This window comes from Trichosurus vulpecula, chromosome 9, assembly GCF_011100635.1.
Source record: "Trichosurus vulpecula isolate mTriVul1 chromosome 9, mTriVul1.pri, whole genome shotgun sequence".
NCBI lineage: Eukaryota > Metazoa > Chordata > Mammalia > Diprotodontia > Phalangeridae > Trichosurus > Trichosurus vulpecula.
Genome location: NC_050581.1, coordinates 115,407,861 through 115,423,724, shown reverse-complemented (window position 1 = coordinate 115,423,724; position 15,864 = coordinate 115,407,861). Strand labels below are relative to the sequence as shown.

General features: G+C 45.8%; 1 protein-coding gene across 1 annotated transcript in view; it reads right to left on the bottom strand.

Moving 5' to 3' along the window:
* The window catches only part of OBSCN (obscurin, cytoskeletal calmodulin and titin-interacting RhoGEF), a 330,114-nt gene that overhangs the window by 306,480 nt on the left and 7,770 nt on the right, over positions 1 to 15,864 (bottom strand). Inside the window, exon 2 of the mRNA XM_036739619.1 lies at positions 4,792 to 5,821. Coding sequence (XP_036595514.1) covers positions 4,792 to 5,812 — 1,021 coding nt within the window. The 5' untranslated portion in view covers positions 5,813 to 5,821. The remainder of the gene's footprint in view (positions 1 to 4,791; positions 5,822 to 15,864) is intronic.

The following is a 15,864-nucleotide window of genomic DNA, read 5'->3' as shown; positions in this document are numbered from 1 at the left end:
TTGCTGGAGGAGGAGGTGAAATTAGATCTCCCATCAGCTGAAAATTAAGGGATTGGATTGAATGATCTTTGAGGTCCCTCCCAGCTCAAAATCTCCTGTTTCTAAGCTGCCGAGGGATCAGCAGTGGTATGAATGGAACCCCACAAGGCTGCCAACCAGTCAGGAGGCCTTCGGATTGGCTGAGAATGAGCCTGGGCTTGGGAGAATGGATCAATGAACTCCAGTCAGGGTGGGGTGAATCCAAAAATTTAGCTTGGGGGGTATTCTGAATAGAAGAGTGTTTTTATTCAGGATTATAAGGAAGCGGCCAGTCCAAGAGAAGGGGAAATAAAATCATGGGCCCTTAACCTAATTTTATGAAAATAGCTCATGTTTATATAGCACCTTAGGGTTGGCAAAGCACCTGACAGGGGTTATCTTACAACATCCCGGAGAGGTGGGTGCTAGCATTACTCATTTGGGGGATGAGGGACCTGAATCTCAGAAAGGAATTTCCTAGGGTCAGCAAGTGTCTAAGAAGGGATTTGAACCCAGATTCTCTTGATTCCAAATCCATCATTCTAGGTATTATATGATGTTGCCTCTAGGAATTTTTAAAGTTGAATCCTAATCTATGATTTGGATGGCTTTTCATGAATGCACATCTAATGACCTTCCCCTTGTATAGTAATATATTATGCTCCCTAGTCCCTAGAAAATATCCTGTCACACTCTGGAGCGTGTGGATTCAGAGAGGAGGAAAAATAGGAGGTGGAGACTACACCAGATTACCCAGAGATGGTGGCAGATGGAGAAAGATGAACCAAAAATTGGGATTCAGGTACAGGAGGTCTCTAAAACCAGTATGCCAAATAGGCTCAGGAACCCCGAAAGGTCTAGAAATCTTTGAGTCTTGAACCCCCATAGGGGTCAGAAATTAAGGACGGTTTATTTGGTAAGTAGTGAAAAGAGCCGTGGATCTGAACACCCACCCAGGACCCCTGGACTGATTGATTCTAAGAAGAGAAGCTGGTGGCCCCGGTTGGAAACATTTCATCAAGTCCCCAGATTCAAGGCAGGATGCTTGAATCCAACCTACTTCAAGCTACATTTGGGTCATAACAACTACAGACTTCTAACCAGCCCCTCCTGGGAATTTCGCCAAAATGGCAGGATTGTCAGGCTGCCATATATAGACTAAGAGCCCTGTGGAAGAGTCTGTTGAAATGTAGTAATTCATCCACCACTTTTACCAGCTTCACTTAGCTATAATGATTCTCAGAGGCACTAATATTACAGTATGTCAGCTCTGGAGGTACTTAGAACCTAGATTCTTGGAGCTTGGAGGGTGCTTAAGACACCAGGGGCTGGAAGGAACATTAGAACATAGAACACAGACAACCAGAGCTTTAGATCACAGACTTTCAGACCTGAGGAAAGACCTCAGAACCTAGAACAGAGAATGTTAGATCTAGAAGGGATTGTAGAGATCATCTAGTTCAGGAGATTTTAATCTGTGGTCCATAGACCATCCCCTCCTCCAAAGGGTCTGTTAATTTGGATGGGGGGAAAATCACACCTTTATTTTCACTAGCCTCTAACTGAAATTCGGCATTTCATTCAGTTATTTTAAAAGATGATTCTGAGAAGGGGCCCATAAGCTTTCCCTGACAACCAAAGTAGTCCTGGACACAGAAAAGGTTAAGAAGCCTGGATGTAGTCCAACATGATATTTTAAGATCTGAGGCCCAGAAAGTTGCAGTGATTTCCATAAGAAGGTCACATAGCAGAACCAGAACTAGAACCCAAATCTTCTGGCCCCTAGACCAAGACTTTCCCCACTACTGTGTGTATATTTAGTAGTTCGACAACAGCTAGATGCATTTTTCTCATGAGTGACCATGTGCCAGGCAAACTGGAATAATGAGCCACATCCTTGAAAACATTCTTCGTGAGGATGGGGTTGAAAGAGGCCCTGCTTTGTGGGCCCTTTCCTGGGTGGGGGGGGGGGCGGAGATGGAAGCAATGGCCTGAGCCCCCTAACCATTTGGGCCCAGGGTTGGGCCAGCCAACTTAAGAGATGGCCCTTCCCTTCCCAATTCCTCCTCCCCATCCCTCTTTCCTTCTTCCACATACAAATCTGCCCCCACCCCTGACATGTGAGCTCAGCTATCCCTGAAGCAGGTGCTGCTCCCAAGGCACCTCCCAAAGCTGCCCCTCCTCCCTCTGTCATTCTGCCCACTGTTGCCCACAGCCCTTTGTCAGAAAGACATCCAGGAAAGGAAAGTTTCACCATCTCTCCCAATGACCCATCTCATCACTTCAGCCTCGGCTGAGGCTTGTCACCTAAATCCCTCCCCATGCAGCTGGGGCCCAGCCTCTTCTCATACTGCCCTGCCTGAGCCTGGTAAACAGCTGATCCCTTCTAAGCCAAAAAGCCCCTCCCCCATCAGCCTGCAAGTTAAAACCAAATCCTTCAGCCTGGCGTTCTAAGCCCTGGAAAATCCAGGTTCTCCTTCCTTTAAGACCCAGTTCAAAACCCCCTTCCTCCAGGAAGCCTTCCTCCCCATAAAATAAAGGACTTATAACTGATGATCTTCCAAGGCCCCTACCAGCTCTGACATTCTAGATTCTAAGGTCCTTCTCAGTTCCAATATTCCATGTCCTAGCTCTGACATTCTATGTTCTGAGGGAGGAAGAGAAAGGGACAGAGAGGGAGAGAGAGGGACAGAAAGGAAGAGAGAAACAGACACACAAAGGCCCAGAGAAAGAGGTTGCAGTAAGAACAAAGGTCTTGACATCAGGAAGCCTGAGCTCTAATCCCAGCTCTGACACTTAAGAAATTTATAAAAATTCACTCTGAACCTTGGTTTCCTCATCTGTAAAATTGGAAAAAAAAACCCAACTTCACAGAGCAATTTGTGGGGAAAGGATTATATAAATATGTTATTATTGTTATTATCTCTGTATCTCCTCTCTGTGTGGTGTGCAGGAGTTGACTGGCCTTCCAGGGCTGATTATTTATCCTTACCCTTACTCCCACCCCCCAGACAAATGAGCTAGTGAAGGGTCAGTGTCAGGGGAGAATATGGGATGATGTAGATTAGAGGCAAAATTATGGACTTTGAAGGCTCCTCGTGGTCAAGTTTTGGTGAGGGAGTGTCCAAAGGAATTAGGATCATTTTGGTCCAAGAGACTACCCTCAGATTCCAAACCTGCCCAGGAAGAACATTTCTTTCTCTTCTTAATGCACTCTCCACACTTCATTCTTTCCAAAGCCCTATTTCAGCCATGCTCTTTACTGGACTACTGAGAAGTAGGCAAGGCACAAAGGAATATTCTCTATTTGACAGATGGAGAAAATTGAGCCTCGATAAGAGGGGGTGGATTTTCCAAGAAAGAACCAGGGGTACAGCCAGGTCTCCTGCCTCCCAGTCTAGGGCTCTGACCACCATGTGCCTCTTTCTTTCTCTATTACCATTCTGCCCTCTCTTATAGACTGACAATAAGGGAAACTGAGGCCAGAAAATTATACAGACATTTGGTTAAATTTTATGGGAAAGAGACCTAAAGCACTATTCTAGGAAAAGAAGGATGAATTCTGTAAAAGGGCAACAGAATCCAGAAAGGAGCAAGGGCTCAGATGTTCTGTGTCTTATGTTCCCTTAAATGTTCTAAGATCTCCTTCCATCTCTGGCATTTTATGTTCTATGTTCTGAGATCCCTCCTTGCCCTCTGACCTTCTATGTTCTCAGATCCCTTCCAGCTCAGACATTCTATGTTCTTTATTCTAAAGCCCTTCCTAACACTGACCTTCTCTGTCTTAAGGTCCTTTCCAGCTCTGCTATCCTATGTTCTGAGATCTTTCTCAGTTCTTACGTTCTGTGTTCTATATGAGGCTGAGAGAATCTATTCCCTACCTAATAATAACTCACAGCTCATCCTCTCCATTCCTGATACCCATCCCAGCCTGAGGAATGGTAATAATTCCCTTGTCACCAGGATGACTCATAATCCCTAGACAATGTGATCTGTAGAGGGGAGGCCTCATTCCTCAATCTGAAGTGGTGGACACTATCACCCCAACATTGCTTCCCATATTTGGTCAGGATATGTGACCCACAGGGCTAAAAAAAAATAATGATAACTTGCATTTCTTTGAGATTTATAAACCACTTTTTCTGCACAATGAGCCTGTGAGGTATTTAGTGTAAATATCCCTGCCCTTATTTCACAGAGAAGGAATTCAAGGTGAAGTCATTGGCCCAGAGTCACATGATTAGCCATTGTGGGCACCAGGAGCTAAACGCTAGTCTTCTGGGCTCCCAGACCAGCAGCCTTCCCCACCATATCATGGTATCTCTTTAACTCAATTAGGGCATGAGAGCTCCTTGGGTGGAGCCAAGATGAGGAGAAATGAAGCCCACCGGTTCTCAGTTCTTAAGACTGAGAAGGAACCCTAAAGAATTAGTTCTTCTGTCTCCCTAGGGAGAGGGACAGAGTTGGGAGTGGGGGTCGGGGAGGATGGAGAGAATCAGAGAAGGGGGTTTGGCCTCAAGGGCAAAGAGCGAGGGACAGGGGCATAAAAATGAGAACAATCGTTTCCATTTCTCTGGGGCTTTTAAGTTTACCCAGCACTTTCCTCACACCAATTCTGTGATGGAGAAATTATAATTATTATTAACTCAGCCTGGTGGAGGAGGAAACCAAAGTTGAGATGGGACCTAGGTGTCAGAGACCCGACGTAACCCTAGGCTTCATGACTCCCAGCCCAGGACTCTTTCCAGGCTGCCAGAAAGCCCACTCACTCACCTCTCACCACCACCTGCACAGAGCTATAGGTCTGACCCACCAGGTTGGAGGCTGTGCACGTGTAGAGTCCGTTGTCCGTCTGTTTGCAGAAGAGGATCTTAAGAACAAAGTTCTCCTGCTCATCCTCATATATCATGTGCCTCCGGCCCTCCACCACCACCTCCCCGTCCTTTTTCCATACAGTCTCAGGCTTGGGCTCCCCAGTTACGTAGCAGCTCAGGCGAGCATGCTTGCCCTCAGTCACAGTGCACGTGCGTGTGCCCCCACTGGTCCAGCGCCCCAAGCTGGAGCTCCAACCGGTCCCTTCCGATCGTATCTCCTCCCTCCGCTTCTGCAGGTGGCTCAGCAAGGCAGTTGTCCCAGAAGAGGCATCAGATGCCCTGGGACCCAGGAGGGCCTTCTCGTCGACCACGAGGGCAGCAGCGGCACTGGTAGACCCAATAGGGTTCTCTGCGAAGACAGTGTACGTGCCTCCATCTCGGGGACGGGCACCCCGGATCCGCAGGGAGCTGTCTTCACCCCGAGCCTCAACCTGCACTCGGTGGAAATCGGGAGATGATGGCTCGCCCAGCCGCCGGCCATCTTTCGTCCAGCTGACAGACATCGGGGGACTGCCCTGTACCCGGCAGCGGAAGGTGGCATCCTCTCCCACGCTCACCCGTATCGATGTTGGCCGCAGAAGGAAGTAGGGAGCCAACTCAGCTCGCATGGTATCCTCGCCCACCTGCAAACTGACTGCCGCAAAGGCCTCTCCGATGGAGTTGCGGGCCCGGCACATATACTGGCCGCTGTCCTCCAGGGTGAGGTCCACGATGGTCAGGCGGTATAAGTCACCCTCCTCGGCCATACGGAAGCGCCCGCCGGGAGCCACGGGCACCTGGTCTTTCTCCCAGCTGACCATCGGTACAGGGTTGCCCACAATCTGGCAGCTCAGGGTGGCATCTTTGCCCACTGACACCAGGAAAGCCTTGGGCCGGGTGAGGAAGCGGGGTGCCCCACTTCTGAAGGTGGTGTAATCCATCTTGGCTTCCTGGGAAAAGTGGAAAACACAGCAATGAACGTGGGTAGAAAAATGAGAAGTTTAATCATAGAGAGCTGGAAGGGGACCCCAGAAATCACCAAGCCCAACCTCCTCTTTTTAGAGATGAAGAAACTGAGACAGACAAATTTGTCCAAGGTAGCTCAGCTAGTAGATGGAAGAAAGGAGGATTTGAATTCAGGTCCCCGTCAATATCAAATCTCCACTTACCAGGATTCCCAGAGGATATTTACCCAACAGCCCAGGGTAGGATTGGGGTGGGGGTGGGGAGGATCTTTCCTTTCTACTGGTGAAGTCATGAAGGGTCAGTCTATGGAATCCCCCCTCATGCTACCTTCTCTTCTTCCCCACGTAGTCCTGCCCCCCTCAGTAAATTATATCTCCTGTCCCCACCTCCCCCAACCCCAATCTGAGACATTTGCCTGGCCTATGGGGTTGAGGTTGACCCATTCTGATTGGTGAAGAGAGAACCCAGATTTACTCCTTCCACTTAGTGGTTCTTTAAGAATTACAACCCACCCTCCTCATAACAGTCCCACAAGGGCAGCAGCCAAATATTGGATAGGCAGCTTAGGCCAGTGGGAAAAATGCCAACCTTAAGGTCTAGAAAGACCTGGGTTTGAATTCTGACTCCAGCATTTGCCAGTTTGTGACTATAAAGAAGCCCCTTAACCTCCCTAAATCTCAATTTCCCCATGTGTTAATGGGAAGAATGATTAATACCTCTAGTTCTTCATTTGATAGGGTTATTGCCAGGCTTTGGATGCAAAATATTCTGCGAATCTCAAAGCTATATAAGCTCAATTCAATAAAGATTTCTAAAGTATAGGTACAAGGCACTGTTTCTGTGTTAGGACCAAGGAATACAAAACTAAAAAAAAAACCCTCCCTGCCCTCATATAGCTTACATTCCATTCTTCATTCTCCATACAGATAAGTAAATATAAGGTAATTTGAGGGGATGTGAAAACACTAATAATTGGTGGGGGAGGGATTAGGAAGGATTTCACAAGTAGGAGGTAGTCCTTGAGATGGACTTTGAAAGAAGTCAAGGATGCTACGATAAAAGGTAAGAGAAGGAGACAAATGGACAGACAGACACAGAGACAGACAGAGACAGAGACTAACTTCTGGGCGGGGAGGACTGATTATGCAGCTATAGAAGGTTCTGGATGGCAAGTGGAGTTCGGGAAGCAGTAATAATAATAATATTATTTACGTAGCATTTTAAGATTTGAAGAACACTTTTACGTATCATTTTATTTGACCCCCAACAACTTTGAGATGTAGGTGCTATTTCTATCCCCCTTTTTACAGATGAGGAAACTGAGGCAAACAGAAGTTGAATGACTTGCCCAGGGTCACACAGCTAGTACATGTCTGAGGTTGGATTTGAACTCAGGTCTCCCTGAATCCAGGTCTAGCTCTGTATTGACAGAGTGTGTGGAAGGGGTGGGTAGAATGAGTTGGTTAATGTGAAATGTATGGAAAAGTAGGTGGAAGCCAGATTGTGAAAGGCTTCTAAAATGTGAGGTGGAGGAATTTGCCTTTTTTTTATCCTAGACACCATAGGGAGCCATTGAAAACCTTTGAGGGAAGGAGTGGTATGGTCAGACAAGTGCTTTCGATACTCACTTTGCCAGCTACTTAGACAATGGATTAGAGAGGGAGAAGGGGAGCAGGGAAGCCAATGATGAGGCTATTGTCATAGTCCTAGGGAAAGGTGATCAGGGCCTGAACAAAGGTACTGATCAAATGGAGAGAAGGGGAGGGAAGAGAGAGATGATGTTGAAGTAGAATCAATGGGACTTGGCAATTGATTGAAAATGGGGAGTGAAGGGGAAGGAAGCATCAAGGGTGACTCTAAGACTGGGAACCAATTCTTTAGATCCCAATCTTTCAGGTTCCCAACGGTAGATTCATCCTTCCTGCTTCCCTCTCCCTTACTCCCCTTTTTGATCTGGATGGCACCCTTGACAGAAGTAGAGAATTTTGGAAGAGAGTGGGTTAGGGTTGATTGAATAATGCTTATTGACTGGTTAGAGGGAAAGATAACAAGTTCCATTTTGTACACGAGTTTCAGGTATTAGCTTTAGGACCTGTGACTTCATCAATGTAGGGAGCTACCAAGTGAGCAAATTCTCTTTACCAATGCAAATCAGCAAATATTTTGCTATTTTTAATCTCAGATAATTGCCTGAGTGGAGCAATTGAGAGGTTAAGTGATCTGAGCAGGGTCACATAGCCAGGATGGGTCAGAGGCCAAATTTGAATTTAGGTCTTCCTAACTCTCAAGCCAGCTCTCTATTGACTATCACAGTGTCATTGTTTTCTTCTTCTTCTTCTTCTTCTTCTTCTTCTTCTTCTTCTTCTTCTTCTTCTTCTTCTTCTTCTTCTTCTTCTTCTTCTTCTTCTTCTTCTTCTTCTTCTTCCTCTTCTTCTTCTTCTTCTTCTTCATTACCATTCTCAACAAACAGGTGGTGCATTGGATAACATGATTTGCCCAAGGTCACAAAGCTAGAAAGTGACTAAGAATGATCTATAACAGAATCTTGGAGATGGAATGGAACCCAAACTCAATCAGCTTTCTCTTGAAGACCCTAATAAAGACGTCTTCACCCAGAGCAGTCCAGTTCATCCTACTGTGAGGATCCACCAACTGTTGGGAATTTTTCCTTTACATAGAATTTAAATCTACCCCTCTCCAACTTTCCCGGGAGGTAACTGGAGGAGATATAAAGTGGGGGGGGGGGGGGGCGGGCAGGGCAGATGGCAGATGTGCACTGTGCAGTGGATAGTGAGCCTGGAGTCAAGAAGACTAGAGTTCAAATCCAGCCTCAGATACTAACTAGCTATGTGACCCTGAAGAAGTCACTGAACCTGTTTGCCTCAGTTTCCTCAATTGCAAAATGGGGATAATAATGATACCTTCCTCAAAAGGTTGTTGGGAAGAGAAAATGAAATACTATTTGTAAAGCACTTAGCCCAGTGCCTGGCACATAGTAGGTGCTTAATAAGTATTCGTTTTCTTCTTTCCAACCATTGTTCCTAGTTCTGCCCTCTGAAGCCAAACAGAACAAGTCCATTTCCTCTTCCCTATGCCAGACCTTCTGATCCTTGAAGACAATTATCACTCCCTAGCCAGTCTTCTCATCTCCAGGCTAAACATCCTAGTTGCTTCAACTGATCTTCATAAAGCATGATCTCAAATATTTTCAGCACCCCGGTCACCCTTCTCAAGATGTTCTCCAGTTTATCAAGATCCTCTCTAAATGTGACACCTGGAACTGTGCTTCTATGGCACCTAACACTTCAGATGTGGTCTGATTATGCCATCATAAACAAGACTTTCAAACCAGGTTCGTTCTGGACACCCTGCTTCTCTTAATGCAGCCAAGGATCACAAAAGGTTTTTTTTTAATGCCATACTATACTGTTCACTCATATTAAGTTTGCAGTCCACTGAGACCCACAGATCTTTTTTCAGAGGAAATGTTGTCTAGTGCCAGTTTCCAGGCTTGTACATGTGGAGTCTGCTTTTTAAAAATCCAGAGTAAAACCTTCCATTCATCCCTAAAAATTTCATCTTATTAGATTCAGCTCAATGTTCAAACTTGTTGAGATCTTTTAGTGATCTTAACTCTATCATCCAGGATATTAACTATCGATCCAAGTGTTGTATATCTGTAAGTTTGACAAATACAGACCTTTACCTTCATCCAAATCATTCACACACACACACACACACACACACACACACACACACACACACACGTACACATACACAATCAATTAATCAAAAAATTAAGTAACACAGGGACAAAACCTGAAGTATTCCATTAGAAACATCCTTCTAAAATGACATGAGGCTTTTAATGACCACTCCTCAAGATATGCAAAGGTGCCCCCACTCCACTCCTTTGCAGAGGTGAAAAGTGAGGGTATATTACATACATTTTCAGACTTTTTCAATGTATTGATCAATTTTGTTGATTTGGGGCAGTCTCTTCCTCTTTTTTTTTCTTTAAAAAATACTGTTTCTTACATGGGACGGCTCTCTGGTTGGTGGGAGAAGAAAAGATGCTGAAGATGTGAAAAAAAGATATTGACAAAAATATATCCCCCCAAAATTCTACTCTTCAAAAATCAGCTTCCTAAGTTCAAGGTAGAAGAGCCAGGATAAATTGGTTGTCTGAAAAAGGTTTTAGTGGACTACAAGTGGGACAGAACCCAACAGGGTGATATGGCAGCCCAAAAAGCTAGTGTGCCTCTTGGATTGCATAAAAACAGACACCATTCTTATAAGAAGGCGCTAATAATCAGACCACATTTAGAATATTGTGTTCACCTCTAGGTGGCCCATTTTAAGGACATTGCTGAGCTAGAAGGCATCCAGAGAGGCCAACCAGGAATGGCAAAGTCTACGTTGGTTGAAGAAACCAGGGAGGTATAGAATGAGGAAGAGATGTTGAGGTGGGGTGTGATAACCATCTTCAAGTTATCTGAAGGGTTGTCAGAAGGAAGAAAGATTTCTACTAGTTCTGTTTGGTCTTGGAAGATAAAACCAGGAGCAATGGGGAGGTGTAAATTTAGGCTTGATATTCCCGTAAATGGAATTGGCCTCTTGGAAAAGGAGTGGGTCTTCAAGGAGAGATGGGATGGTAACTTGTCAGGTATAGTGTAGAGGGGATTCTTATTTGGCTATGGTTGGACAAGATGACTATTGAGGGCTCTTGCCACTCTGAAACTCTGGGCTTCTGTGATTCTTTGTTCCTGGCCATTCAGTCTGTTCCAAATTCACCCAACCTCTACTGACTAGCCCACGTCCCTCTGTCTTGGCCACAAGAATGGTGAGATGCTTTGTAAAGGCCTTGTTAAAAAAATTAATGATAACTATAGCATTGCCTTGGTCCACTAATCCAGTAACCCTGTTAAAAGGAAGGAAATGAAATTCGTTTGGCACAACCTATTCTGAATGAATCCCTGCTGGATGTCTACGTGATCACAGCTTCCTTTTCTAAATGTCATTAGCTATCCCTTTAATAAAGGAGTAAGAATAACAGTTTATATTTTTGTAAGCTTACCAAGTGCTTTCCTCTCCACCACTCTGGAGGTAGGTGATGCAAGGCTTATTATCTCCATTTTGCCAAAGAGGAAATTGGAGCTCAGAGAGGACATGTGATATGTCCAAGGCCTCCCAGTCAGCCTTCAGGGTATCTGGACTACAAGCCCATAAACAATGGGGTGAGGGAGTTGGGGAGGAAGAGATTCCCATTGGAAGCATTTCTAAACCCCCCACCTTACCATCACAAACCATCTCCTCAAGTCAGCTGGGTCTTCTCAGGGTTCCCAGCATATTTCAGATCCATTTTCAACCCTCCATCCTTGATCCTCCAGACTGTCCTCTCCCTCCCCTTCCTCTCTACCTATCCCATGCACCTCTTCTCAGGAGCCCTCCCTGACCACCCAAATCCACACTGATCTCTACCTTCTCAGACCAGAAAATCACCTGAATGCCAGCCTACCTTTCTTAATATAGCCATGCCTACCAAGACGCCTTCTTTGTCACGTGTCAATCAAGAAGGTCCCCTTGTCATTAAGGTTGCTGGTTTTACTGAGGTTGCCAGTCTGACCTTTGTCCACAGTTATATGCATCACTCAGAGTCTGTACTTCAGTTTACCTTTATTAAATTGATCTGAGACAACCCCCACCAGACTGGGGGCTCCCATAGGCAGGACCCATGTCTCCCATCACCACACCAGACATTTGGGACTAGGAGAGGGGAGCAGTATCTGAAGAGATTTTTTGAAGGAATGTGTGGGAGCTAGAAGAAGAAACTTAGGAAATCCAAACCCTCTGGAGCTAAAAGGGATGTAGCATATCAAATGCCACTGGCTCAGGGTGAGTGTGCCTGACTTTCTCCTTGGAGAGAAGGGCTGGGCTGGTTGATTGGAACACCCACAATTATCCCCAATTTGGTTTCTGAGAAAAAGCATCCATGTGGCTCACAACTTAGTGAGGCCAAGAGTATAAGTATGATTCCAAGCGATCTCTAGAACCTCAAAGTAGAGCTCAAACCCTGGTCACAGACTGAACTCTGACCCCAGTCATGAATAAATCAGCCAATACTAGAATGAACTGGTAAGAGGGTGTGGATGGTTTGGTGAGATCCATCCCTACTATTAAAGTACCAAAGCAGCACAGAGCTTCAGGGTCTGAGAAGGAGGAGGAAGGGCAGGGGGAACAGCTTGCTATCATATCATTCTAATCCTATTTAATCCTTCAAGGGAGGAGGCAGGCTGAGCCCTTTGCAGTGGGGGTGCTGGGCTGGCTAAAAAAGGGGTTGCTGACTCACCGTGCTTCTGGTAGCTTCTGCTTTCAGAGGGGAGGCTGGGCACTGCTGCATGGCAGGCTAGCGGTGAGACTGAACTCAACCCCTGCACCCCTGACCTGAGCTGAGAAGAAGCAAGGGCATCACCCGTATGGGGAATGGAATGTGGTCAGGGCTGAGCGATGGCGGCAGCAACTGGGTTAGCAACACGCTTCTAATAGGCCTCCTCATCCCCATCTCTCTCCCAATGCTTCCACTCTTTCTCATCTCCAGCCCATTGTTCATACCCTCGTCAGACTAAACTGCCTATGCACAGATCTGGTCATCACACAATGCCCCTTCTAGAAGGAGAAGAGCCCTTACAGACTCTCTCAATCAACTCTCATTGTGGAGAGGACACTGAAGCCCAGAGAGGCTGAATAATTATACCATGGAGAAGAGAGAGGAGGAGAGAGGGAGGGAGGGAAAAGGACAGAGAGAGAGGAGAGAGAGAGAGGGAGAGAAGAAAGGGAAGGAGGGAGGGAGTGAAAGAGGAGACGGGGGAGAGAGAGGGAGGAAGGGATGGAGGGAAGGAGAGAGAGAAGAAAGAGAGGGGAAGAGAGGAAGAGAGGAGGGAGGAGGGAAAGGAACAGAGAGAAAGGGAGGGAGAGAGGAGGGAGGAGGGAAGAGAGAGAGAGAGAGAGAGAGAGAGAGAGAGAGAGAGAGAATTCTTTAAGTGCTGTGCTAAGCATTGGGGATACTAATAAAAGCAAAAAATCCCAACAGCCCCCAATCTTACATCCTACTTGGAGAATAAAACACATTAAGGGAGTTGGAAAGAGGGTACGGGGGCCAAGGCTGTTGACAAGAAGGTAAAGTCCAGAGAGTGAAAAAATTGTGTGGTTTCATAACTAGTGGTAAAGCTAGGGCTCAAATACCCAAATTTTTTGGCCAAAAAAGCCCCCCCAGGTCTTTTCCCACTAAACTGCTTTCTCAATGCTGCTCAAAACCCTTAAACGGCTTCCTGTTGTTTACCCAATAAAATTCAAACTCAGGCTGGCATTCAAGGCCCTCTGTCATCTGGTGCCAGCTTGCCTTTCCAGCTTTATATTCCATTACTCTCCTTCATGAACTTAATGCTCCAGTCAAACTGCACCTCCTGCTGCCCCTACTCCCTCATGCCTACTCCTTCCTGCTGACATGCCCTTCCCTGCTGTTGCCTCTTCCTGGAATGTCCTTCCTTCCCTCACTTCACCTCCTGAATTCCATTAACACCCACCTCAGGCTCTTCCAGGAAGCCTTCCCTGATCTGTTTTTGACTTCCCCTCCCCTAGACTACATACAGCTTTTCACACTTGTCTGATGCTGGCTCTCAAAAAGAAAAGAACTTTTTGACAATGAAAACCACCCATCAAGGAAATGTGTTTCCTTGTCAAGTAGTGAGTTCCCTGTCTCTGGAGCAGAGTGGCCAAATATCTGTAACGTAGCCTCAGAGAATTGCTGGAAGCACCAAGGGTGCTTGTCCTGTCATGGAGAAAATTCCTGCTCAGGCATCATCTTTCTTAAACATCGACTGAGTTTCCTTCAAGCTCTGTGACCCCAAGAACAATTACACCATAAAAGTCATAGAGTGTGAAAACTGCAGGGGACCTAATAGGTCATGTAGTCCAATCCCTTCATGTCCCTAATGAAAATGGGCTGAGAGAAAGTAACTTGCCCAAAGCTTCGCCTTGTCAGTTCCTGGAGGAGCCAGCACTAGAACCCAGGTTTCCGGCCTCCTACTACACCACCCAACGATTACACAAAGAGTTATTAAACATAAACAGTGAGTATTAATATATTTATCAATCCATATTCATTATAATACCCAGGACATTTTTCAGCTTTCTCCAGTGCAGTTGCTCTGAGCAAATGGTGACACCCCCCTGCCCTGGCAGTGGTGGGGAGTAGGGGGATGGGGGGGAGGGGGCGGGTCTGTTAACACAATTTTTTCCCCTCATTGGTCTGGACCCATGATTTCATTTGTCTAGAACATTTCTATTTCTTGGAAAGCTTCTCCTCCAATACAGATGTATTATCTATAACTTTGAGACTCAGAGATTCCACAGCACCAAAAGATTCAGTGACATGTCCACAGTCACACATCCAGTTTGTTTCAGAGTCAGGATTTAAACCCAGGCATTCCTGACTCCAAAGTCAGCCCTCTATCTGCCATATCATGCATCCTCTAGTCACAAGGATTGTAGAAATGCAAAGATCATCAACGTCTCAGCGCTGGGAGAAATCTTAGAAGGAAGTCTTTCCTTACACAGAGCCTAAATCTGACGCCTTTTCATTCTCCTCAGTTGCTTCTATCTTCTGGAGCCAAACAAAACAAATTGGATTCTTCTTTCACATGCCTGCCCTTCAAATGCTTGAAGACAGCTACCACATGCTCCTAAGTCTTCTCCAAGCTGAATAAACCTTGTTCCTTCTGCCAGGGCTCAGATAGAATGTTCTATAGCTCCTTTCCCATCTTGGTCATAATCCTCCGAACACAAAGCAGCTGTCAACACCCTTCCTAAAATATGGTTCCCAGAGCTGATCACAGAATTTCAGATGTGGCTTGATTGGGCAAAGGACAGCAAGAACCCAGCTCAGCAGCCCAGGGGGTAGAGCGCAGGAAATCAGGAAGACCTGAGTTCTAATTCAGCACTTATTAGCTGTGTGACCCTGGGCAGGTCATTTAACCTCTATTTGCCTCAGTTTCCTCAACCATAAATTAGCATAATAATGGTACCTACCTCACAGGGCTGTTAGGAGATAATATTTGTAAAGCACTCAGAAGCACCAGAAAGCACCAGAAAACTTAGCATGGTGCCTGACAAATACTTGGGGACTAATGAATGCTTGCTCCCTTCCCCTTTATAGATTTAGAAACCGAAGAGATGCTAGGGGTGACTTAGTCCAACTCCTTATTTTACAGATGAAAGCACTGAGGCATCAAAAGAGAAAGTGATGTGTTTAATATCACACGGGTAGTAAATGATGGAAGCAGGATTCAAACCCACATCCCTTGATGCCAAGTCTAATGCTCTTCTGCTGCTCCTCACAAAGCTTCCATTAATGGAGCCTACGGTTGTGCTAGTTTTTGGAGTGGCATGGCTCGTTGTTGACCCACGCTAAGCTTGTAGCTGACTAGAAGCTGATCATTTTTACCCAAATTACTATTTGGCTTCATCTTCCCCATCCTGTCCTTGTGCAGCAGTAAGTGTCTGACAGTGGGATCTGAACTCAGGTCCTCCTGACTCCGGGGCTGGTGTTCTGTCCACTGCACCACCTACCTGCCCCAACAGCTGATTTTTATAATTCAAACGTATAGCTTTGAATTTATCCCAATTAGAAATGTGGCTCAGCTTCTGCCTTCTGCTCCCAAGTTCTCTAGCATGGACTATAGCCCTCTAAAAGGATTGTTAAAGCAAACAGGAATTCCTTCCAAACAGAGATGGCAGAGTTGGGAAATTTCCAGTCACCTCCGGTGTGTTGAAAAGAGCATTGAATTAGAGGCCAAAAGAGATTTGGATTAAAATCCCAGTCCTGATGTGTGTGATTGATCCTAGGCAAACTTTACCTCTCTGAGTCTTAATCCTACTCTCATGGTAAAATGAGAATGATTTTGCATCCATATTCATCAGTGATACTGGTCTATAGTTCATGCAATCAGAGATTAGAGCTGGAAGGGAC